At 40.7% G+C, this 27348-nt stretch overlaps 1 protein-coding gene across 6 annotated transcripts in view; it reads right to left on the bottom strand.

Annotated features, from left to right (window-relative positions):
* Positions 1 to 833: 833 nt before the first annotated feature.
* Positions 834 to 27348, bottom strand: part of col14a1a (collagen, type XIV, alpha 1a) — a 225792-nt gene continuing 199277 nt past the window's right edge. For 4 of the 6 annotated variants that reach the window (XM_043688687.2, XM_043688688.2, XM_043688690.2 and 1 more), the window contains exons 43-48: positions 18567 to 18602; positions 12705 to 12771; positions 10286 to 10474; positions 7288 to 7365; positions 3783 to 3938; positions 834 to 1918 (exon numbers count right to left, since the gene is read on the bottom strand). In XM_043688687.2, coding sequence (XP_043544622.2) covers positions 1611 to 1918; positions 3783 to 3938; positions 7288 to 7365; positions 10286 to 10474; positions 12705 to 12771; positions 18567 to 18602 — 834 coding nt within the window. In that variant the 3' untranslated portion in view covers positions 834 to 1610. Of the gene's footprint in view, positions 2879 to 3782; positions 3939 to 7287; positions 7366 to 10285; positions 10475 to 12704; positions 12772 to 18566; positions 18603 to 27348 lie in introns of all 6 variants that reach the window. The other 2 variants (XM_043688692.2, XM_043688691.2) reach the window with 2 other exon arrangements.

Genomic DNA, 27348 nt, shown 5'->3' with positions numbered 1-27348 from the left:
TTGGTGATACAAAATCTACCATCACTGGCTTCCTGGTTCCTTGAAGACCAAAGGAACTGAAATGGTAAAGTTCAGTTCAAATGTCTGAGGGAAGAAGCTTCAAGTCTACATTTAGAAGGAACTGCGTAACTTTGCAAGGAGAAGGAAGACCCAGTGATTTAAATAGCTATTCCAACCCTGTAGAAGTAGTTTTACAGACCTACATTAGCCATCAGGTTTGGTCATACTTTTAATCATGCATTTGTAATGGCATTTCATCACAGAATGTTGGGGTGTAAAGGTGCACTCCCTATACTCTGACTACATCCCTTCAGTACCCTTCAACTCAAATCCCTCAGGGTGCTTAGTAAGGTAGATATTATGAAAGGAAGAGAGACTTTCATAGAAGACTAAATTGACCAATAATATAAACTGAGGTGATTATGACACAAAGAACTTACTTTGTTTGAAAATTCCAGATGTTGGAGCATCAAGAGTTCCAATCCACCAGAATTATCCCAGAGTTTAAGAAATATGGATTTTAACCCAAAAAAATCATACAGCTGTCAAGAGAAATTAATTTACCTTTATAAACAACAATGTTCAAATAAAAGTTGCACAAATATTGGACAGTAAGGACTTGGTTAAGGCAGGGACAATTGAAGATGGGAGATCTACATTCCAGATGGATGTCTAAAGAGTTGACAACTCAAAAGGTAAAAAAAAAGCCTGGTGTATTGTGCTTCATAGTGTTAAATTCTTCATTTTTATATTGTCAACTAACAGCTGAAAACTTGAACAGTGAAGACATATCAGTACTGTGTAAAAATGAAAAGCAGAAACATGGGCAGATATTCTTTAAAATTGGTACTTCTTTGCTTTTATTGATTTATATATTTGAACAATGATCATCTCATCCAAATAAATTACTGGCTAGATTCCACTAAGGGCTAATCAATGGAATGGCACATGAAAAAAAATTGCAAGTCTTCATTCAAATGGTTTCACTTGGTGACAAGTCAAGATTCCCATTCATAAATGTACATCTCCTGCATTTCATTGGAAGCTTTTGCTCTGGTAATTTGTGCATGAGTGGCCTATAGAAAAATTTATTGCAGTGGTTTTGAATCAGTTTAAGTGCATAATTATTTAATGACCTTGTGCACATTCTTGACTAATTTGGTTGCTTTTGTGGATTATAAATGACTGCACCATTCCAAATTGTATTAATTTAATACAAACAGACCTGTTACAGAATGGAAACACAATGTTTTACGCTCGGTATAAAACAGAATTGATATAGTAGCACCATACTAATCTTCCATAAGACTAGTCATTTGAAACGATCCATCCAATTTTTACCAATTAAATATCTTGATACTGTGGATTTTTTTTTAAAAAATCAATAAGTGGCACAAATACTTCAATCAAGCTACGGCATAAATTTCATATCCATTGCTTGTGCTTAACTTCTCTATCAGGGTAATTGTTCCAATACTAAAAACTCATCTCTGTAGAAGTCCCAGCTTTTAATCTACAGAACTGAATCCATCACGGAATCCATTGGCCATTTGATAAGGGTAAAACACATTAAGTATGCATAATTTTAATGCTATATTTACAAGTCTCTTTCACTGGTTCTCCTCCTTTGTGTTTGAAAAGGCACTGTTCTTTTTTGATATGTTCCTCGCAAACCGTCTGATTCCAGGTGATCGAACTTCAACAGCTTCCAATTCATCTGTATCCTCTTCGTCATAATGTTCATCTGGTTGAGCAGGATGTAGCTCAGGATAAGAGGGCTGGGAATATGGGTTTGGATAGGGGTAGGACCCATGATATATGTATGGATCTTGCTCATCATAAGGGCCATAGGTTTGGTGGGAGTTTGGAGGCAATTGTACTACAGGAATGTCTTGATCGGCTGGATCATTGTATCCACCTTAACCCACCACCACCATCAACAGTATCCATAGTTAGCACAGGAGGAGAGGCAGAAGATTAAATATGATTAGGATATTAGAACATTTGTAAATTCACAAAGCTGTTTGATACTTGATGTACATTTTAATGAGTAAATTTAAAACACACACCAGTCATAAATATCAGCACAGTCTTGACAAGACGACCAGAAATGAGCACACACAGACAGTACAGAGAGAATCCAGCACCAGGATGATATGGACAAAATTATAAGACCTGGATAAATTTTTTCCTCTAATTTTTTGTTTATATATATATATGTAAAAGGCTCTTCATTAGAAGTTTTGGTGCAAATTGCTGGTTTACATTACTCAGAATGACATAACTTGGTGCAGTCACTGGACTTTTGGTTAAATTATAGAATTTCCCAAAGAATTTGTTGGGGTAGAGGTGCAGTTTTTGTCTCAAAATATATCATCTTTGACCATCCCCAGACAATTAGCAAATGTTACACAATGTTACTTTGTCCTGAGATGCACAGGATTTTCTCTCTTGGGGAGGCTGATTAGAATAATGGCAGAAAGTTATGTCTCTTAAATAAACAAAGCTGTATTTTAATATTTTTCACATCATTAGGATGGATGAACGAAATGGACAACATGACAGAAACTTGGTTTCATGAATAGGTAGGTCATTGTTAGGTCGATTAGTTCATAAAAGTGGTTAGAGGGATAATGGTTTGCCTTATTACAAAAATATTTGAATCTGGATAAACTGTGACCACTTAGTTGAAATGGAAGGGAGAAAGCTGGTCATGATTGTTTGATGGTGGTTAATGCTTCAATGTGTTTAGCCTGGATGAGGCAAGGTGGAACAAAACAGCTGGCCAGAACTCTGCACCTACCCTAGGTGATAGAGAGCGCTGGAGAAATGAGCTCAGACTTAGCTCATAGTTGATAATCATTGTAAAGTTCAGGACCTTCAAAGGATTGCCATACCATTGGGATTGAGGTGGAAGGGAAAACAAGGACAAACAAGAACACACACACTAGTCAGTAAAAATCAGAATTACAAGCAAGCTGAAGTCAAAATTGTGACCTATGGAATTACTATTCTTTGAAAAACCATTTTAATACTAATGGATGCTGTACTGTTTCTCATCCTCCCAGTCATTTCTATATTTTTCCCTCACTTTTGTATATTGCAGCTAAAATGTTACATAGAATTAATTACATAAATCATACAATACACAAAACATCAACATCACTGGTTGATACTGGTGTTGATGTTTCACATGAGCTTCTTTCCACCTGGCATCACCTCACTATTTAATACATCATATTCATTCTTCGTTATGTATTCCCTTGTTCTCCCTTTAATGCACCTATATTATTTGTTGCAATTACACCTAGCTTTTAATCATAATATTTCTGTAGTAGAGCCATAAAAATTCTTCATACATATTCAAATGTTTATTATAAGCTTACTAATTTTGCTTTTGGACACAGTGCCAATTCAGGGTGAAGGCAGTAAAAGGTTCAAAACATTGCAAAGCTGTGGAGCTATACAAATAATTCTGCCAGTGTTATACTTACAAGTGTAGTGTAGTTTAATCATTTTAAATAGGCCCATCAGTATCAGTGGCAGACACATACGTACAAACTGCTTCAAGTGTATTGCAATGCTTCAAACAAGTCTTCAGATAAGAAGGCAACAGATGGTTTTTGAAGACGAGACCAAAAATAAATTGACATCAACATGGAGTGCATGCACGAGAATACAGAACAGCAACTTTGACAATTTTTGAATTTCACGAGACAAACGATAGCAGAATAACAGGAATAACACAAAGGTCGACAGGTTCATTCAGTAAAACCTCATACCTCCAACATTGTAGCCACCACAGGAAGATGGATCACAGTATCCTGGTGGGCCAGTTGGTCCTCTTGGGCCGTTAGCCCCTGTACGTCCCATATTACCCTGTCGCCCTGGGAGACCTGGTGCACCTGGACTACCTGTTCGTCCTTCCCCTGGGGGACCTGGTAGATGAAGGAATATGACAGTCAGAGTAATACAGCACAGAAACAAACCTTTTGGTCCAACTCATCCATGCCAACCAAGTTTCCCAAACTAAACTCATCCCATTCGCCTGCATTTGACTCATATCCCTCTAAACCTTTCCTATTAATGTACCTATCCAAATGTTTTTTAGATGTTGCAACTGTATCTGAATCTACCACTTCCTCTGGCAATTCATTTCCTCCATGTGAAAGTGTTGCCCCTCAGGTCCCTTTTAAATCTCTTTCTCCTCTCGCCTTAAACCTATGCCCGCTAATTGTGAACCAGGCTACAGATTAGAAGGATGATTGGGCACAGTCTCAACGTCAGAATTATTTACCCTTCACTTCCACTATTCAGTTTCCTTCTTTTATCCCCTACATTGGGATTTGGTTATTTTAACATACGGTCCCAATGAACAACCTCAGAAATTGATGAGATATTGGTGTATTGGTAATGTTAATGGGCTAGTAATTCAGAGATCCAGACTGGGGTTCAAGTCACATTATCGCAGTTGGTGGAATTTAAATTCACTGAATAAAATCTAGAATTGAAAGCTAATTTCAGTAACGGTGACCATGGAACGCTCATCGGTTGTTGTAACAATCTATCCAGTTCTCTAATGTCCTTCAGGGAAAGAAAACTGCTATCCTTACCTAATTTGGCCTAGATATGTGGATTAATGTGGACGACCCTTAACAGCCCCCAGAAATGACGTGGCAAGCCATTCAGTGCAAGAGCATATGGATGGACAACAAATATTAGTTTTGCCAGCAACACCCACATCCCATCAAAATTGATTTTTATTAAAACCTTGCCAATGTAGATATCTTCACATGATAGGTCAGGCAGCATCCAAGGAGCAGGAGAATTGACATTTCAGGCATAAGTCTGAAACATTGATTCTCCTGCTCCTCGGACACTGTCTGACCTGCTGTGCTTTTCCAGCACCACACTCTCGACCTTAATCTCCAGCATCTGCAGTTCTCACTTTCACCTATCTTCACATGATAGTCAAATTAAGAATTGGTTTCTGCATCTTAGATTTCCTTCATTTCACTATTGTCAGCTGTGCTCCTAGATACCTAGGGCACTAAACTCTGGAATTCTCTGCGCCACACCTCCTCTTTTAAGAGCAACAAGAAAGAATTTAAAATAAAAACATTAAATGCTGGAGAAACTCAGCAAATCTAGCAACTTGGGTGGAGAGAAAAATAGAGTTAACATTTTAAGACAGGTATGACTCTTCAGAACTGAACAGTGAATGTATCTCCCATTGATATTCAAAGATGTAATCATCACAATCTCCCACTATCAACACTCTGGAGTTACAATTGACCAAAAACTGGACTAGCCATATAAATAAGAGCAGGAGAATCGACATTTCGGGCATAAGCCCTTCAATCAGGGATGGCTCATTCCTGACGAAGGGCTTATGCCTGAAACATCGATTCTCCTGCTCCACAGATGCTGTCTGATCAACTGTGCTTTTCCAGCACCACACTCTTCAACTCTGTTCTTCAGCATCTGCAGTCCTCACTTTCTCCTAGCCAAAAAAATACCATTGGTCAAAGGCCAATGTTCAGCAAATAACTCACCACATAATTCTCCAAATCTACCTACAAGACAGACATCAGGAGTGTGATGGAATGCTCCCAACTTGCCTGGATGAGTGCAGCTCCAAAAACACTCGATAATTTCAACACTGTTCAGGACTAACAGATGTTTGACTGACATCTCATTAGAAATCAGAATAATCAACTTTTTTTGAGTACTACATTTTAAATTTCAGGGACTCCTTTTTTAATTTCACTAATTGCATCATGTAGTTAGCAAGTAACATTATGTGCAGTATTTGTGTGGACAGTAGAAGACCAAAGACCACATACATTATATATCATTAAATCCTTCCTTGCTTGGAATGTATGAATAATTGTTTGTTACTTTGTTATAAATAAATCCCTCATAAATAATCTTTTCATACATCCACCAAATAATTACAAGTTTTATTTAAAAATGGTACAATATTAAATTCTGATTTTTCCAAAAGTTATTCTGTAACTAGGAAAAATATCATTTGTAAACAGACTGCTGAAAACCCATTATAAAATTGAATGTAGATTATAATCTAGGCAAACAATTTTTGATAATCCAGCTTTGTGCTCTGTTCCTCTATACATCAAAAATATTTAAAACCTCAAATATCCCAGCTATTGCCTCCTCTTCATAAAGTGTGTGCCTTTTTCTCTCATTACATTGAATAAAGAGAGATTACAAACTCTCATAAACTTGCTTAGTGATGGATGACGTTACACACTGCATAAAGGCTGTGCTGCTATCCTCCCAATCATTTGTGAGTGAATTGACTGTCCACCAAGTTTTCTGTTGAAACTGACTCTGCTCAGTGCCTCCAGTACTCCAGCTCCACACTTTTGATTCCCTACACCTCCACCACTTTCCTGAACCGATGCTAAGCTCTATCCCAGCCCACCCCTGGGCCAACATACAGTCACAGCTCACCTCACTGAATAGCCACTGATCTCTGATAGCTTCTCTCAGATTCTCTCTCTCTCATGTATAGGAGTGATTTATCTTTGTTTGACTGCCCTTGTGATTGAAATTTTCTGAGCATTTTAATGGCAAATTCACCTGCCACACTCACATAATTTGAGTGGTGCATCCTACCTTCCACTGTTAAGATTCACTCCTCCCACCAAGGATCCACTGCCAGTACTTTCCAAACCCATGGCATTGACCATCTAGATCAACAAGGGCACCAGATGTCTTGGAACATTGTGACCTGCCAGACCCCTCTAAACCACACACCATCCTGACTTAGAACCGTATTGCTCTTCCTCCTCTGACGCTGGGTCAGGATTCCGTAACTTCCTCCCTAACAGCACATTGGATCTACATGGACGGCAGCAGTTCAAGAAGTCAACACACCACCACATTCTCAAGGGCAACAAGGGATAGGAAATAAATACTGCCCTCATTGGTGATGCTCACATCATGTAAAAGCAAGTTAAATCTGAGACTGCAATCAGATAACCTTTCATTAAGGGATAAATATTGGCCACAGCACTGGGGATAACTCCTCTGTTCTTTTTCAGAATAGTGCCATAGGATCAAGTAAATAACCCCGAGATGGTGGACAGTGTCATCAGAAATGCAGTGACTGACAGTGCAGCACTCTGTTAATATAAGAGCCCTGACAAGTGACTTGAATGCAGAATCTTCTGCCTCAGAGATAAGAGATGATAAAATAAGTAGTATACTGTTGAACCTAAAACTCGGTTTAATAGTGCAGCATGAAAATAGCACTTTTACCTGGTGCACCTTGTAGTCCTCTTGGTCCCTGTTTGCCAATACCTGGGACTCCACGATCTCCTTTCGAACCTGGTATACCTACGAGTATTCAAGAATTTGAATAACCTCAGGCCATTGTAAACATAACAGATAATACAGGATACTGCTCATCTCCTCAGATTAATATTAAAGTCAATTAACTTCTCCAATTAAGTTAGAGCTGAAGAAAACATAATTAACACTGACCTGAATCTTTATTCATTCATGGGACGAGGGCTTCACTGACTAGGCAGCATTTATTGCCCACGAGGCACATCACTGTAGTTACAAGAAAGCCAAACCAGGTAAGGATGGCAGTTTCCTTCCCTAAAGGACATTAGTGAACCAGATGGGTTTTTCCTCCTTACGATTAATTCCTGATCATCATCAGACTCTTAGTTCCAGATACCTTTTGAATTCAAATTCCACCATCTACACTGGCAGGATTTGAGCACAGGTCCCCAGAACATTATCTGGCTCTCCAGTTTAAGAATCTAGTGATAATATCAGTAGGCTATTGCCTCTCCTCAATGTTAGCAGCATTCCAAGGAATAGGTTATCAGCAAGGATTACTTTAACAAAGCTTATTGGATTCTATGATTTATAGTTCCTGAATCATAGAAAGTTAAAGGAATGAATTGTTGGAGCTTTTTAGGATATTGAAAGCAGTGGTTCACACAGATATGAGGTGTTCTCTGCTGCTGGATAAGAGTTCAGAACAAGGAGACATAATAACCTTTAAATCAGAGCTAGGCCATTTAGGACAGACATATGGAAGCAGCTTTTCCAACACAGTGTGGAACACTTAATAGCACAGCCTGAAATAGCACTTCTATCTGGTGTACCTTGCAGTCCCACAGAAAACAATAGGCACAGCTCTATTGATTGTTAGATGTTTGCCAACTGGGAGTTTTAAGGAGCCAATGTGAATGGTTGGATTCAGGGAACACAAATTGCCCGTGGAGAGCTGGTGGTATAGTGCTAAAGATGCTAGACTAGTAAGTCAAAGGATCAGGCTAATACTCTGCAGATAGGTTCAAATCCCACCATTTAATTAGGTAATAAATCTGGAACTGAGAGCTAGTCACAGTAATGGTTACCAATCATCAAATGTCATCTGGTTCACTTATGTGACTTTTAGGAAAGGAAATATACCACTTATCAATTTTAGATCTAAACCATCCTTACCTAGTTTGGCCAACATGTGACTCCAGACCCAGAGTCATGTGAGGGACTCTCATCTGCCCTTTGAAATGGTTGAACAAGCACTTCAGTTCAATGGCAATTAAGGATGAGCAACAAATACTCACTTTGCCAGTGATGTGCGTATCCCATGAAAGAATGAAAAAAAAATCTTGTATAGATTGTATAGGCTAGAGAGACTAAACTGCCTGTTCCTATACAAGACAACCTGACACTTTATATAGTATTACAAATGGGATTAGCTCAGCAAGTTGGATGGCTGGTTTGTGATACAGCATGATTGCAACAGAGTAGATTCAGTTCCCACACTAGCTGAAGTCATTATGAAGGACTCTTCTTCCCAACCTCTTCCCCTCCTGTGACATGGTAACCATCAGCAACAGGGTAGGACTGTAGGGCCACCCAAGTTCAGGAAATCAAATCAAATTGATTTCTACTTAGTCAATGTGCATCTTGTCCATAATATTTGAATTTGTTATAAAAAATCTGCAGCTCAGAACTGAAAACAAAAGTGCTGGAGATGGCAGCGGGTCAGGCAGCATCCAAGGAACAGGAGAATCGACGTTACAGGCTTTTCCAGCTACTAAAGGAGCCTTACCAAGTTGCTGCAGTATCTGAGTGCAATTCTCCTGATATCCTCTCTCCTGTTCTTCTTTCAATTGCTTTGAATCTGTATTTTCTGCTTATTGACCCTCCTGCCAATGGGAACAGTTTCTCTTACGTCATCTCATCAATACCCTATAGTTGGCGGGGGAGGAGTTGGAGTGTAGAGTGCTGGGGGTTAAAGGAGGTTAATACTTCAGATTAAGTGATCCATTCTCACATTCTGATCACTTAATCTAAAGTATCAACATCCTTTCTCCCCAGCACTCTACACTCCATACCCCCCCCCCCCAACTATAGCATAAATGCTGCCCCCTTCACACGGTGATCTGCAGCATTTGTTGTTTTCAGTATAGATTCCAGAATCTGCAGTAATTTGCTCCTACAGCTCATAGCATCCTGATAAAAAAATCTTTATATAAACAATGGAGAACTTTCTCCTTGGAGCAAAAATGATCATGTGATGATTTAATAAAGGTGTTGACTTAACAGAGGTGTTTCAGATCGTGTAGGGTCTTGATGGGATGAAGAGAAACTGCTCCCCCCCCCCCCAGCAGGAGGGCCAATAACCAGAAAATACAGATTCAAAGCAATTAGCAAAAGAACCAGAGAGAGAAGATCAGGAGAATTGCACTCAGTTACTACAGCAACTTGGCAAGGTTCCTTTAGTAGCACCTTCCAAATCCATGCTTCTACCTCCCAGAAGGACAAGGCAACAGATGACTGGGTACATCACTGATTGCAAGTTCCCCTCCAGGCCAAGCACATCCAGACTTGGAATATAATGTCTTTTCTCCACAGTCGCTGGGTCAAAATCTGATAACTCCTTCCCTTACAGCCCTGAGAGTATATCCACACAACACGGCCTGCAGCGGCACACAACTATCTTGCCAAGGGGCAGTTATGAAAGTGGAAACAATGTTGGTCTCACCAGTGGTGCCCAGATCCCATGAATGAACAAAAATAAATTCAGCAATTTATGACGATCTGGAATGTGCTGCCTGAAACAGATTAAATAGTGACTTTCGAAAGAGAACTGGATGAATAGGGGAAAATTTGGAGGCAGAGACAAAAGGATGAATTGGGCAACTCTTTCAAAGAATTGACACAAGCAAGATGGGCCAAATGGCCTCCTGTGCTGTACAAATTTATGAGAGAACATTTTTATTCTTACCTCTTTCTCCTGGTCTGCCAGGATTGCCAGGGTTGCCAGGGAAACCTGGTCGACCTTGAGGTCCTTGTTCTCCTGGAGGACCTGCAGGGCCATCACGGCCAGGCTCCCCCGGAGGGCCTGGAGATGCCCGCACCTGAACCGAGTTGCTGGGAATGTGGTTGAGAATAGAGTCGTACCTTGACAAGTGGCCTACGGAAATCAGAATTCCCAAATATTAGTACCAGAGATACACATTGACTTCTTGTATAACATAACATCATTTCAAAATAAATTCTTACCGATCCCTTCCATAATCTGACCTATTAGAGGGAAAATAATATTGGCTTGAATACTTTAGAAACCCTGAATCTTGTGTCACTGAAACCACAGAAATGATTGATTTGGAAGTGTAGGAAATAACTATTATACAGTATAAACAACACAGAAACAAGATGTATTTGACTGATCTTTATACTCCACATGAGATTTCTCTCACCCATTGATTCCTTTCTTCTTCATGTTTATCCAGTTTTCCTTTACTCTATACAAACTTAGCATAATTGCCTTGCTTTTCAACTTGGTAGTTTTTTTCTGGCCGTGTTAACTTGAAGTGTTTTGTGAATCGATGTTCAGATCCCTTTGCTGCTGTATCTGACCCAGGCTCTTATTTTCCAAGGAGTATGTGTTTTCCTTACTCCTACCAGACTGCCTCACTTCACATTTATTTCTATACTGACCTTGTTGCACTATCCCCTCTTAAATCTCTCTGTTGTCTCTGACACATTTGTGTAAACTTCTAGCTCCAAAGCCTTTTCTCGACTGCCCAGCTCAATAGGACTGCTCCTTTTTGGGTCCACTTTTAATTGGCTTCATTATTGGAAATATCACCACCAAATCTCTCTTCTCACTCTACAATATTACTTCTCAAGTCTCCCAAGGATTTAACCATGGGCTCTCTCCTCTTCCAGGTAATACAAGTTAGACTGCGCCCTCAACTGACTGTCTGTGTGGAGTTTGCATGTTATCTCTGTGTCTGGGTTTCCTCCAGGTGCTCCAGTTTCCTCCCATAGTCCAAAGATGTGCAGGTTAGATGTATTGGTCATGCTACATGGCTCATAGTATCCAGGGATGTGTAGGCTAGGTGGATTAGCTGTGGGAAATGCAGGATTACAGGGATAGGGTAGGTAGGTGGGTCTGCGTAGATGTCCTTCAGAGGAGTCAGTATGGACTCAAAGGACCAAATGGCCTACTTCCACACTGTTGGGATTCTATGATTTCTAATCCCTTGGTACCATTGCCATCATGGACTTGGTAGGATGAATGACCTCCTTCTGTGTTGTAAGAGGTGTCTTAATCATTGGCGACACCCAATTTTTATCTCTCAACCATCTACCCAACCATCTACTGTGTTTGCCTGTCAGGCTGCCTATCTGACATCCAGTCCCTTCCTATGGTTAGACACTGGCAAATGTGAAGCTGTTGTTTTCAGTCCTTGCACATGCAAGGCCATACCAATCTACTGCAAGTCCAATTCCATCCCTCTTACTGGCCACAATCTCAGTTTTCATATGATAGCCCAATGGAAACAGCAGTAAGTGAGCTCAACAGATTTGGAGAGAGGTTCCATGGACCCAGACTCTTACCAGCTGCACTCCTAGTCAGGAAAATCTCAATGAAGCAGTGAAGAAAATGTATGCCTTGAAGCCTGTATTTCCCGGACTCCAAAGTGATTCAGTTTCTCCTTGTGAGCAAGCACTTGCTCTTCAATCAACTGATGTTGCCCATTCTGGTTGGAGGTATTCCTGGAGATATCATCTCATGATCGCCCACAGACTTGGTCCAATACTCCCACTATTGGCCACCCAATAGGTTCCTCCTTGGGTTCACAGCCAATCACAAAGTAAAGATATATTTCCTTACTTATTGGATAATACTTGACTCTTCCTGCCAAACAGCCATTTTTCTCCAATGCCAAGATTTTTATATCAAATAAATACAAGCTTTCAAATAAAATTAAAAAGATAACTTTCCTAGTTGCCCCTCTGATTTTTCTCAGCACTCTCAGCATTGTCTAGAGATTACTCTCAGATTCCTGGACACTCACTGACCCCACCCCAGCCAAATCCAATAACTCACTCTCTAAGGAAAGTCATAAACTTAAATGAAAGGCTTCTTCTTCTCGTGACTTAAACTTGCATCCTACTGCGCTTTGGCACAGTAAAGGTGCTATTATCAATATAAGTTATCGTTGAAGTTTAATCGTAAATCCTGGTCTTCTGAAAGACCATTTCCTTATCTGGATTACTTAATATATTTTGGCATACATATGCACAAAGTGCTTGTTTTACCATGGTAAGAACTATAAACAGTACCTTTTCCAATAGAAGCACTCAAATTAGCTATTAAAACACTAAGAGAAACTCTCTCAATAGTCACTCACTTTGGATGAGCTGCTCACACACTTGGTGAGCAATCATACGAACGGCATTTTGTGACTGAGCATCACCCTGGGTTAAAAGAAAACAATATCAGCAATAAAAATGTGTTTTAAATTGTATCAAAAGCATTCACCAAAAATTTAAGGACAATGCATGAGTTAAATTTGAACAAAAGATTGTGCCCTGTGATTTCCCCTGGTCACACTGGATTTTGTTTTGCTACCCCATCACAATAGGACAGAACGAACCAAGATAGGTTAAGGAGTGTCCAATATTCATCTCCCCAACCCATATGAGATAAGCAATTTGACCGTCTTTGCCCTGAACAATTGGCTGTATCCCAGCCCTTGCACTGATATTGGATGAAATCACTGAATGGTTGAACGGGGACCTCCAACTGACAGCAGCCCCTCTGGACTTGACTAAGTCTACTCCCCATCGAATCTGAGACCTGACTATGTTATTGCAAAGGCTGTAGGTGAAATGAATAAAACATAGTGCCATGCAGTAACATGTCCACCCCTGATGACTGCTGACAACCAGAACAATCTGCCTGGCTTTGAGTCTGCACTGAACAGCAAGGTAAGATTGAAGTACTGTGAGCCTTTAAGCTCTGGATTCATGGGGGAAAACAGCAAATGACAAGGCAAGGCAGAGATGCTGTGAGCATCCAGGTAGGTGGAAAGTGAATGTGCACTAACACAATGAGCAAATAGCCTTGAGATGCTCCCTGGTCCAGTCTGTGACCATGTGCCTGTCCCTGTGTGATAAGCCAATTGTGACCTTAACTCCACTTTACTGCCTGTCCCCAAAACTCTCAATATCCCCGTCAATTAAATCCTAGTCCATCTCTGTCTTGAATATATTTAATGACCCATTAGGGAAAGAGAATTTCAAGGATTAATCTATTGAAAGACCCCCTAAAAGAAGAAATACCTCCTTCTCTGAATCTTGAATGGGCGATCTCTCATTTTGAAGCTGTACCCCATTAAGCTGGACTCCCCCATGAGAGGAAATAATCTTTCTCAGCATCTACCCTGTAAAGCCATCCCAGAATCTTGCAAATTTCAATTACTTTAAATTAATAATCTAAAATGGGGTACAGATGGTGATCAAGACAGTGGTTTATTTTAGCTGAAAATGTGTTGCTGGAAAAGCGCAGCAGGTCAGGCAGCATCCAAGAGTAGAAGAATCGACGTTTCGGGCATGAGCCCTTCTTCCTGAAGAAGGACTCATGCCCGAAACATCGATTCTCCTGCTCCTTGGATGCTGCCTGACCTGCTGCGCTTTTCCAGCAACACATTTTCAGCTCTGATCTCCAGCATCTGCAGTCCTCACTTTCTCCTGTGGCTTATTTTATGTCATGAGCCTATTTTCAACCATCTTAATCCAACTGTACCAAGATATGACTCACTGACTCTATATGCCCTTAAATATATCACAGAATATCTTTTGAAAGAAAACTGGGCCGAGATTAGAAACAGAAAGGAGAGGTCACCTTGTTGGGAGTTTTCTATAGGCCTCCAAATTGTTCTAGGGATGTAGAGGAAAGGATAGCAAAGATGATTCTGGATAGTAGCCACAGAAACAGGGTAGTTGTAATGGGGGACTTGAACTTTCCCAATATTGGCTGGGAATACTATAGTTCAAGTAGTTTAGATGGGTCAGTTTTTGTTCAATGTGTGCAGGAGGGTTTTCTGACACAGTATGTAGACAGGCCAACAAGGGGCGATGCCATATTGGATTTGGTACTGGGGAAAGACCCAACCAGGTGTTAGATTTGGAGGCAGATGAGCACTTTGGCGATAGTGACCATAATTTGGTTATGTTTACAATAGTAATGAACGGGATAGGCATATACTGCAGGGAAAGAGGTATAACAGGGGAAAGGCAATTACGATGCAATTAGGCAAGATTTGGGAAGCATAGAATGGGGAAGGAAACTGCAGGGGATAGACACACTTGAAATGTGGAGCTTATTCAATGAACAGCTACTGCGAGTCCTTGATACGTATATACCTATCAGGCAGGGAGGTAGTTGTCGAGAGAGGGAGCCATGGTTCAATAAAAAAGTTGAATTTCTTGTCAAGAGGAAGAAGAGGGCTTATGTGAGGATGAGGCATGAAGGCTCATTTAGGGGGCTTGAGAGTTATGTTAGCCAGAAAAAAAATCTAAAGAGAGAGTTAAGAAGAGCCAGAAGGGGATGAGAAGTTGTTGGCAGATAGGATCAAGGAAAACCCTAAGGAATAAAAGTATGACTAGAGTAAGATTAGGGCCAAACAAAGATAGTAGTGGGAAGTTGTGTGTGGAATCTGAGGACATAGGGGAAGCACTTAACGAATACTTTTTGTCAGTATTCACATTGGAAAAGGGCAATATTAGTGAGAATATGGAGATACAGGCTACTAGATTAGATCGGATTGAGGTTGACAAAGAGGAGGTTTTGGCAATTTTAGAAAATCTGAGAATAGACAAGACCTCTGGGTCGTATGGGATTTATCCTCGGATTCTTTAGGAAACCAGGGAGGAGACTGCAGAGCCTTTGGCTTTGACCTTTATATAATCATTGTTGACAGGAGTAGTGCCAGAAGACTGGAGGATGGAAAATGTTGTCCCCTTGTTTAAGAAAGGGAGTCTGGACAACCCTGGTAATTTACAAGCCAGTGAGCCTTACTTCGGTTGTGGGTAAGGTGTGGAAAAGGTTAGAGGAGATAGGATTTATAGTCATCTGGAAAGAAATAATTTGATAAGGGATAGTTAACACGGTTTTGTGAAGGGCAGGTCGTACCTCACTAACCTTATTGAGTTCTTCAAGAAGGTGACAAAACAGGTGGATGAAGATAAAGTGGTTGAGGTGGCAAATATGGATTGCAATAAGGCGTTTGATAAGGTTCCATGCAGTAGGCTATTGCACAAAATATGGAGTTTCAGGACTGAAGGTGATTTAGTGGTTTGGATCAGAAATTGGCGAGCTGAAAGGAGATAGAGGGTGGTGGTTGATGGGAAATGCTCATCCTGGAGCTCAATTACCAGTGGTGTGCCGCAAGGATCTGTTTTGGGGCCACTGCTATTTGTCATTTTTATAAATATCTGGATGTGGGCTTAGAAGGATGGGTTAGTAAATTTGCGGATGACACTAAGGTGGGCAGAGTTGCCGAAGGATGTTGTGGGTTACAGGGAGACATAGATAAGGTGCAGAGCTGAGAAGGGGCAAATGGAGCTTAACGCAGAAAAGTGTGAAGTAATTCACTTTGGAAGGAGTAATAGGTATGCAGAGTACTGGGCTAATGGTAAAATTCTTGGCAGCGTAGATGAACAGAGAGATCTCAGTGTCCAGGTGCACAAATCCCTGAAAGTTGCCACCCAGGTTGATAGGGTGTGTTGGCATATATTGGTAGGGGGATTGAGTTTCGCAGCCATGTGGTCATGCTTCAGCTGTATAAGACACTGATAAGGCCGCACCTGGAGTATTGCATACAGTTCCGGTCACCGAATCATAGGAAGCACGTGGAAGCTTTGGAGAGGGTTCAGAGGAGATTTACTAGGATGTTGCCTGGTATTGAAGGAAGGTCTTATGAGGAAAGGCTAAGGGAACTGAGGCTGTTTTTGTTGGAGAGAAGAAGGTTAAGAGGTGACTTAATTAAGACGTATAAGATAATCAGAAGGTTAGATAGGGTGGACAGTGAGAGCCTTTTTCCTCGGATGGTGAAGCTAACACGAGGGGACATAACTTTAAATTGAGGGGTGATAGATTTAGGACAGATATATGGGGTAATTTCTTTACTTAGAGAGTAGTAGGGGTGTGGAACGGCCTGCCTGCAACAGTAGTAGACTTGCCGACGTTAAGGTCATTTAAATGGGCATTGGACATACATATGGATAATGGAACGGTGTAGGTTAGATGGGCATCAGATTAATTTCACAGGTCAGTGCAACATCGAGGGCTGAAGGGCCTGTACTGTGCTGTAACGTTTTATGTTCTAACTGTTCGTTTAAAATTTACTTTTTAAATGCAGCCTGATTATTCTTGTTCATGACATACCCTGCATTCAAGGATTTTCAAAATGAGTTTATGAAACTTGTGTAATCTGTGCCAGAATTGCTGACGGCACCTAATGTGCAAAATTTGATCCCCTCAAGTTCATCTTGGACCTCTGGGGAAGCTTGTTACAACCTATTAAAATATTATATTTTCACAAACTCTTTGCTTGAGAGAAATTTCCCAATGGAGTCATTTCCTTGTTTTTCCAGTCTAATAATATGACCCTGTTTAATCACCTTCACATGAATGATATCTGTGTCCTTTCTATTTAAGATGCAAAACCATTGCATTCAATATAATGTACTGAAGCCACAGAGGAATGGAAAAATGCCTGATCTTAACTCCTGAAAACACAAAGCATTTAAATTATCACTTTAAATAAAACATTTATTTTCCAGTTCTCAAAACAAGGGAATCAGTTAAAGGCAAATTCAGCTGACCTTTTAAATCTGCTCTCAGGACCCATTTCAAAGGAAATGTTTGCAAATATATTAATGCTGTTGCTACATACGGACAACAGAAGAGGAATAAAATGAACAATTTATTTTCCCTATAACTATTCTTTAGCGTCACTTTTTAAACTTAAGACTTCATTTTTTTTGCCATTTGATCTATCTTTTCCATACATTTCATCCTTTTTTTAAAAAAAGGAAGAATTTCTCCTCCTCCTAAAGATGAAAATTTCTACAAATGGCCACTGGAAAAAGGAAGCAGCCATCTCATTTTGTAGTTTTACTAAATCACCTCGAATACATTAAGAAAGAGTTTTATTTTAAGTTTTTCTGGAGCAAGTTCCCATTATTAAGCCATTTCTAGTCAGGAGACAGCACTTGGTAGTCACAAAGGAATATATAAGCACCATACGAAAGTTTTGTCAAAAAAAATTGGCAATGTTAAACTTGCAAATTTAGCTCATTTATAGTATTCAAATGATGGAGTTTTATAGGCCATTTGGATTCCAAGATACTGTGACAACATATTTAAGTACTACATATGTCTGTAGCCTAGAAATATAGATACTGATAGTGCAAGCTCCAATTTCTTTTTTTTGTACAGCTAACTAGGAATCTCCCCCACTCTCACTGGCTGCCGTTGGCATGTGGTCGAAGGATTTCAGGTTAATATTTATCCTGTTTGCCACAACATCCTGGAGTGGGATTGGAAATTGGAGCTCCTGGCTCAGAAACAAGGACATTCCCAGATGTGCTACAAAACCTCCATATTTAAAGTTGATGTCCTTTCATCCTGATACACTCAATGTGTGAAATAATGCAGCAGTGGAACTAATGTTGCAAGAAAATCACTAATTCTAACCCCACGTATGTTGCAAAAAAACTTTGTGCTGTAAATGATTCCAAAAAATCTTTCTGCAAATGAATAATATTAATTTCAATGGGATCGTGCATTACTTGTTTTAATATATTTTCCCAAGAATCAACAGCAATTCACTCCATTGGTAAACCTATGCAATTCAGTTAAGTTTTCAGGATTTTCACATGAGCTGTTAAAGGTATTGTTCAGTAATTAACTTGGATAAATATGCAGATTGCACAGCATAGATTCTAACCTTGGTTAATTCTCCCCCAGAAATTCCTCAAGTTATCAGAATTACTTTCAGTTAACATAAATGATACTAACATTGTAAAACATTTTGTCATGTTAATTTTCAAACTTCTGACTTTGCTACATTTGCCATTAATCATTATTGTTCATCCTGTACTGCATTCTGAAAAAATATCACATCTTGGAAATAAAGTGAATCTGCTAACATGCAACAGTGTTACAACAATTTGTTAGCTAAATCCAATCTTTGAGAACTTACTCTTGGACCTCTCTCTCCCTTTTGACCAGGCGGACCCTGTAATAAAATTAGCAGTAGATATTGATTAATATAGAAATGAACATAGTTCAGAAATATCAGTGGCTTCTTCCATATATATCTCATCTATATGTCACCCTTTCAACATTCTACTCCTTTCTCCCTCCTGCATACAATGTCTCTCTTTAAATGTATCAAATATTAGGTTTCTCTTTACAATCAACACAGGGAAAATCACACCAATTACTGACATCACTGTTCTCCTTTGCTTTTGCCAGTAGTATTTTTTTTCAGTCACTAATAACACACTCTACATCACAGGAACTATGATGACAGTCATGCAGCTCTGCTGAAAAAGACCTGAACCACCTGAAGAAGTAGCAATCTGAAAGCTAGTGCTTCTAATTAAATCTGTTGGACTATAACCTGGTGTTGTGTGATTTTTAACTTTGTACACCCCAGTCCAACACCAGCACTTCCAACTGCTGAAAAAGAATACAACTGACAAAGCAATAACTGTAAAGATTTTAAACCATTATGCACTTTTTTTGACCTTAGAATCAGTACTTTCTGCTTGAAATTCTGAGACGATTTTCCATTGACGTCAACATTTTGTATATTGTAATATTCAGTCAGGTCTATTCATATGGTCTGAACATCTCCACGTTTATTGGGGAGGGGAACATCATCGCCATCATCGCTGCAGTCTCAACTCTAGAACATAAGAACTAGGAGCAGGAGTAGGCCATCTGGCTCTTCGAGCCTGCTCCACCATTCAATAAGGTCACGACTGATCTTTTCATGGCCTCAGCCCTCTCACCAAAACTGTTAATTTCTTTATGGAAAAAATAGCTATCTTAACTTTAAAAGTACTTACTGAAGTAGCATCAACAACTTCACTGGGCAGGGAATTCCATAGATTCACAACCCTCTGGGTGAAGAAGTTCTTTCTCAATTCAGTCCTAAATCTGCTCCCCCTAATTATAAGACCATAAGACATAGGAGTGGAAGTAAGGCCATTCAGCCCATCGAGTCCACTCCACCATTCAATCATGGCTGATGCGCATTTCAGCTCCACTTACCAGCGTTCTCCCCGTAGCCCTTAATTCCTCTAGACAACAAGAATCTATCAATCTCGGCCTTGAAGACATTTAGCGTCCCAGCTTCCACTGCACTCCGTGGCAATGAATTCCACAGGCCCACCACTCTCTGGCTGAAGAAATGTCTCCACATTTCTGTTCTGAAATGACCCCCTCTAATTCTAAGGCTGTGTCCACGGGTCCTAGTCTCCTCGTCTAATGGAAACAATTTCCTAGCATCCACCTTTTCCAAGCCATGTATTATTTTGTACATCTCTATTAAGTCTCCCCTTAATCTTCTAAACTCCAATGAATACAATCCCAGTATCCTCAGCCGTTCCTCATATGTTAGACCTGTCATTCCAGGGATCATCCGTGTGAATCTCCGCTGGACACGTTCCAGTGCCAGTATGTCCTTCCTGAGGTGTGGGGACCAAAACTGGACACCGTACTCCAAATGGGGCCTAACCAGAGCTTTATAAAGTCTTAGTAGTACATCTCTGCTTTTATATTCCAACCCTCTTGAGATAAGAGACAACATTGCATTCGCTTTCTTAATCACGGACTCAACCTGCATGTTTACCTTTAGAGAATCCTCGACTAGCACTCCCAGATCCCTTTGTGCTTTGGCTTTATTAATTTTCTCACCATTTAGAAAGTAGTCTATGCTTTTATTCTTTTTGCCAAAGTGCAAGACCTCGCACTTGCTCACGTTAAATTCCATCAGCCATTTCCTGGACCACTCTCCCAACCTGTCTAGATCCTTCTGTAGCCTCCCCACTTCCTCAGTATTACCTGCCTGTCCACCTAACTTCGTATCATCGGCAAACTTCGCTAGAATGCCCCCGGTTCCCTCATCCAAATCATTAATATATAATGCGAACAGCTGTGGCCCCAGCACCGAACCCTGCGGGACACCGCTCGTCACCGGCTGCCATTCTGAAAAAGAACCTTTTATCCCAACTCTCTGCCTTCTGTTAGACAGCCAATCCTCAATCCATCCCAGCAGCTCACCTCGAACACTATGGGCCCTCACCTTGCTCAGCAGCCTCCCGTGTGGCACCTTATCAAAGGCCTTTTGAAAGTCTAGATAGACCACATCCACTGGGTTTCCCTGGTCTAACCTACTTGTTACCTCTTCAAAAAATTCCAATAGGTTTGTCAGGCATGACCTCCCTTTACTAAATCCATGTTGACTTGTTCTAATCAGAGTCTGCTCTTCCAAGAATTTAGAAACCTCATCCTTAATGATGGATTCTAGAATTTTACCAACAACCGAGGTTAAGCTGATTGGCCTATAATTTTCCATCTTTTGCCTTGATCCTTTCTTGAACAAGGGGGTTACAACAGCCATCTTCTAATCATCCGGGACCTTTCCTGACTCCAGTGACTCTTGAAAGATCTCAACCAATGCCTCTGCTATTTCCTCAGCCACCTCTCTCAGAACTCTAGGGTGTATCCCATCGGGGCCAGGAGATTTTTCAATTTTAAGACTTTTTAACTTTTATAGCACTATCTCTTTCGTAATGGCAACCATACTCAACTCAGCCCCATGACACCCTTTAACTTTTGGGATATTACTCATGTCTTCCACTGTGAAAACTGATGCAAAGTACTTGTTAAGTTCTCCTGCTATTTCCTTATCTCCCATCACTAGGCTTCCTGCATCAGTTTGAAGTGGCCCAATGTCTACTTTTGCCTGTCGTTTGTTTCTTATGTACTGAAAGAAACTTTTACTATTATTTCTAATATTACTGGCTAGCCTACCTTCATATTTGATCCTCTCATTTCTTATTACACTCTTTGTTATCCTCTGTTTGCTTTTGTATCCTTCCCAATCTTCTGATTTCCCACTGTTCTTAGCCACTTTATAGGATCTCTCTTTTTCTTTAATACATTTCCTGACTTCCTTTGTCAGCCAAGGTTGTCTAATCCCTCCCCGGTTAATCTTTCTTTTCTTGGGAATGAACCTCTGTACAGTGTCCTCAATTATACCTACAAACTCCTGCCATTTTTGCTCTACTGTCTTCCCGGTTAGCCTCTGCTTCCAGTCTATTTTAGTCAGTTCCTCTCTCATGCCCTCATAATTACCTTTATTCAACTGTAACACCATTACATCTGATTTTGCCTTCTCCCTTTCAAACTCCAGACTGAACTCTACCATATTATGGTCACTACTTCCTAAGGGTTCCCTTACTTTAAGATCTTTTATAGAGTCTGGTTCATTGCAAAGCACTAGGTCCAGAATAGCCTGCTCTCTTGTGGGCTCCATGACAAGCTGTTCCAAAAAGCCATCCTGTAAGCATTCCATGAATTCCCTTTCTTTAGATCCACTAGCAACATTATTTACCCAGTCCACCTGCATATTGAAGTCTCCCATGATCAATGTAACCTTGCCTTTCTGACATGCCTTCTCTATTTCCCGGTACATGTTGCGTCCCTGGTCCTGACCACTGTTAGGAGGTCTATACACAACTCCAATTATGTTTTTTTTGCCTTTATGGTTCCTCAATTCCACCCACACAGACTCCACATCATCCGACGCTATGTCATTCAATACCATAGATTTAATTTTGTTCTTAACTAACAAGGCAACCCCACCCCCTCTGCCTACCTCTCTGTCTTTTCGATAAGTTGAAAAACCATGGAGGTTTAACTGCCAGTCCTGACCCCCCTGTAACCAAGTCTCTGTGATGCCTACTACATCATAAACATTCACTATTATCTGTGCCATTAGTTCATCGGCTTTGTTATGAATGCTACGAGCATTCAGGTAAAGTGCCTTAATGCTAACTTCCTTATCATTAGAGATGTTGGAAGTCATATGTCCTAAGTTATCCTTGCTTTTTACTGTATTCTCAGTCTGCCTCAATTTTAAATCCGCCTGGAAACATGCTATCCTGCTGCTTATCTTGCCATTTACCTGCATACTCCCTGTCGCTTTCACTTTCCCTTCCCCCCAACTCAGAAGTTTAAAGTCCTACTGACCACCCTATTTATCCTCTTCGCTAGAACATTGGTACCTGATCGGTTCAGGTGGAGACCGTCCCAACGGTACAGATCCCCCCTGTTCCAAAACTGATGCCAATGCCCCATGAAGTGGAATCCCTCTTTCCCACACCAATCCCTTAGCCACGTGTTTACTTGCCTAATTTTCTTGTCCCTATGCCAATTGGCACGTGGCTCGGGCAGTAATCCGGAGATTATGACCCTTGAGGACCTGTGCTTCAATTTCCTGCCTAGTGCTTCGTAATGCCCAAACAGGTCCTCTACCCTAGTCTTGCCTATGTTGTTGGTACCAACGTGGACCACAACAACTGGATCCTCCCTCTCCCGCTCCAATATCCTTTCAAGCCGGTCGGAGATGTCTCGCACCCTGGCACCGGGCAGGCAACACACCATGCGAGACTCCCGATCCGGCTTGCAAAGGATACTATCTGTCCCCCTAATTATAGAATTCCCTATAACCACTACTTGTCTATTAGCTCCCCCCTCTTGAATGGCCTTCTGCACCATGGTGCCTTGGTCAGTTATGAGGCAATGTCCTCTTGTCCTAGATTCACCTGTGGAAAACGTCCTCTCTATGCCTATCTTATCTATTCCCTTCATAATTTTACATGTTTCTATAAGATTCCTCCTCATTCTTCTAAATTCCAATGAATATAATCCCATACTATTCAGTTCCTCCTCATAAGCCAACACCCTCAACTCCGGAATCAACCTAGTGAACCTAGAGGCCAAAACTGCATGCAATACTCCAAGTGTGGCCTCACCAGTACAGCTGCACCATAACCTCTGGCTTTTAAATTCAATCCCTTTAGCAATGAAGGACAAAATTCCATTTACCTTCTTAATTACCTGTTGCACCTACAGACCAACCTTCTGTGATTCATGCACAAGAACACCTAGGTCCCTCTGCATAGCAGCAGGCTGCAACTTTTTACCATTAAAGTAATAGTCCTTTTTACTATTATTCCTACTAAACTGGATGACTTCACATTTATTAACATTGTATATCATCTGCCAGACCTTTGCCCACTCACTCAATGTATCTATGTTCCTCTGCAAAGTTTCACAGTCCCCTGCACACTTTGCTCTGCCAATCATCTTAATGTCATCTGCAAACTTTGACATACCACATGTGATCCCCAACTCCAAATCATTTATGTAAATTGTGAATAATTGTGGTCCCAAAACTGATCCTGAGGCACACCACTAGTTACTGATTGCCAACCAGAATAGCACTCATTTATCCCCACGCTTTGTTTCCTGTTAGTCAACCAATCCTCTATCCATGCTAATACTTTACCTGTAACACCATGCATCTTTATCTTATGTAGCAACCTCTTGTGCCGCACCTTATCAAATGCCTTTTGGAAATCTAGATACACCACATCTACTGGGTCCCCACTGTCCCCCTGTGCTCGTAATGTCTTCACTGAATTCCAAAAGATTAGTAAAACATGACCTACCCTTCGTGAACCCATGCTGCATCTGCCCCACGGGACAATTTCTATCTAGATGCATTGGTATTTTTTCCTTGATAATAGATTCAAGCATCTTCCCCACTATAGACGCTAAGCTAACCAGTTTATAATTCCCCATCTTTTGTCTACCACCCTTTTTAAACAGTGGCATCACATTTGCTGTTTTCCAATCTGCTGAAACTGTCCCAGAGTGCAGCAAATTTTGGAAAATTATCACAAGTGCACTTGCCATTTTCCCCACCTCTTTTAGTACCCTGGCGTGCATTCCATTATGGCCAGGAGACTTGTCTATCCTTAGCTCCATTGTCTTGCCCAACACTACATCTTCCATGATAATGATTGTTTCTAGGTCCTCAGCTACCTTTGTCTCTTTGTCAATCACTGACATGTTATTAATGTCCTCCACTGTGAAGACCAACACAAAATACCTGTTCAATGTCTTTGCCATTTCATCATATCCCATCATATCCCCTTCTCATCCTATAAAGGACCAATGTTAACTTTAGCCACTGTTTTTCAGTTTACATATTTATAGAAACTGTCTTTATATTCTGTGCCAGGTTTTCCTCATAATCTATGGGCGGCACAGTGGCTCAATGGTTAGCACTGCTGCCTCATAGCACCAGGGCCCCGAGTTCAATTCCCACCTCAGGCAACTGTCTGTGTGGAGTTTGCATATTCTCCCTGTGTCTGTGTGGGTTTCCTCCCACAGTCCAAAGACATGCAGGTCAGGTGAATTGGCCGTGCTAAATTGCCCATAGTGTTAGGCGCATTAGTCAGGGGTAAACGTATGGGTCTGAGTGGGTTGCTCTTCGGAGGGTCGGTGTGGACTTGTTGGGCCGAAGGGCCTGTTTCCATACTGTGGGGAATCTAATCTATTTTATGTTTCCTTATAGTTCTTTTTGTGGCTTTCTGTTGACCTTTAGAGCATTCCCAACCCTCTAGTTTTCCATTGATCTTTATATGCCTTCTCTTTCAATTTGATAGTCTCCCTTATTTCCTCATACACCCATGGCAGATTACCCCTTTTCTTACAGTCCTTCCTTTTCACTGGAATATACGTCTGCTGAGCACTTTGAAAAATAGTTTTGGAAGTCCTCCACTGCTTGTCAACTATCCCACCATAAAGTCCCTGTTTCCAGTCTACTTTAGCCAACTCCTCCCTCATCCTATTGTAGTCTCACTTGTTTAAACACAGGGATTTGGATTTTATCTTCACACTCTCCATCTGTGTTCTAAATTCAACTGTACTGTGATCGCTCCTTCCAAGAGGATCCCTAACTGTAAGGTCATTAATTGTTCTGTCTCATTACACAGGACCAGATCAAGGATAGCTTGGTCCCTCATTGATTCCATTATATACTGTTCAAGAAAACTATCACAGATACACTCAACGAATTCCTCCTCAAGGCTACGCTGACTGAGCTGGTTCAACCAATTGACATGTAGATTAAAATCCCCCATAATAATTACCATGCCATTTTTACAGGCATTAGTTCTTTCTTTTTTATTGCCAGCCCCAATGTGATGCTATTATTTGGTGGCCTCTCGACTACGCCTATCAGTGACTTTTTCTTCTTACAATTTCTAATTTCCATCCAAATGGATTCAACCTTATTCTCTGTAGAACCAATATCATCTCTCAGCACCACCCTGATGTCATCTTTGAATATCAGAGCTATACCACCTCCCTTACCTTCCTGTCTGTCCTTCCGAATAGAAAATCTAAACATACTTCAGCATCAATGACCAAGGCACCACCAAAGCAGCAATGCAGAATTGGCAGAAGTATCAAATAGTTTAAGAGTTCACAAAAATTAATGGGTTGAGTTACAGTTGACTGAAGGAATCTGAGTTTCTGTGGCAACATACACTATTTTTTACATCTTTGTTGTCGGTCAGGCTATGAATAGTGCCAGTAGAGACTCTGAAGTTCTTTCATCACGTGGCTGAATAGGAATCTCTCCCACCCTTACTATCTGCCACTGGAGAGAACTGGAAGGATTTAAAAATTGATACTCAACCTATCTGGCCACATTATAAATGTGCCTTCCTTGGCCATCACATCCTGGACTGGCACTCAAACACAGAGCTTCTGACTCAGAGTCAGGGACACTACCGACTGTGTCAATAGAGAGCTTTTCCCAGCAAAGTTAGGAACGCATAATTACAGAATTCACAGTACCTGCTCCATCATGATGCAATATGTGAGGTTACTGAACCCATATTTCAGATGATTTGGTGTCAGCATTCTTTTGTGTTACTTGATGTTGTAGTAAGCTTTAAAATGGAAACTGCAACTCATTGTTATTCATTGCAAGAAGCATGAAATACAGTGAATGAGTGCCACACAGTTACTGGGCTTCTGAAACACAATTCCAATGCATTCCAATCAGTAAATCTCTCCCATTGCTTGAACAATGGCATTAACTGTTTAAAATTCCCACCAAAGACAAAGTCTGTGAAGATTTTCCTAACCTATCCCAGTAAGGGCCAACAACTAAAGAAAGGCCACCATTCCAAATATATCTGTACTTGCTGAGAAACCTTTTTGCTGACTCTCCCCACAAGAAGTAAGAAGTCACTGCCTTTGTGATGAGAAAAAAATCATTTCACTGTTTGAAGTGAATAGATGTCATCTCTGAATGGTCTGAAAAGTTTGCTGGAGACAACAGTCCAATTGACAGAGACACTAAATTTGTGAAGAGTTGTCAGGAGCTATTGAGAACCCTGGAAATTCAAGAAATCTCAAGCATTTTGTTACAGTAATTAACAGGGAAATTGCTGTGTCACTTAGTTTTTGTTGTGTCTGTACTGCACATAATTTAGATATACATTCATCACCCTTTGAGTAGGGAACAAAACATACCAGTAACTTGTTCACTGCCCGGTTTTACTACTTTCATTTGACTTGGAAAGTTTATTTTAGTATGTCTATTGACTATTCATTGGATGCCCTCTTGAAATTCTGAGTGCGAGAAATAAGGTCTTTACTGTAATTAACCTTATTGGGCAGGCTAAAGTGATGTTTTCCATGGTCTGAGACTCATGGTAAAAAGTGAACTTTGGATCATCTACATAAGGTTTGCTGTGCAGATTTGGTTAAGCAGAGTCCACTATCTTCAAGGAAGGCTGAAGGCCAGGCCCTCTGTCGTTGGGGCACTGATGAGCCATTTTTTTCAGTCTGGATATGCCTCATGATTTTGTCCATTATCAAAC

This window comes from Chiloscyllium plagiosum, unplaced genomic scaffold, assembly GCF_037043375.1.
Source record: "Chiloscyllium plagiosum isolate Xiang-an unplaced genomic scaffold, Cpla_swu_hap1 HiC_scaffold_4, whole genome shotgun sequence".
NCBI lineage: Eukaryota > Metazoa > Chordata > Chondrichthyes > Orectolobiformes > Hemiscylliidae > Chiloscyllium > Chiloscyllium plagiosum.
This window is presented reverse-complemented; position numbering and strand designations above follow the sequence as displayed.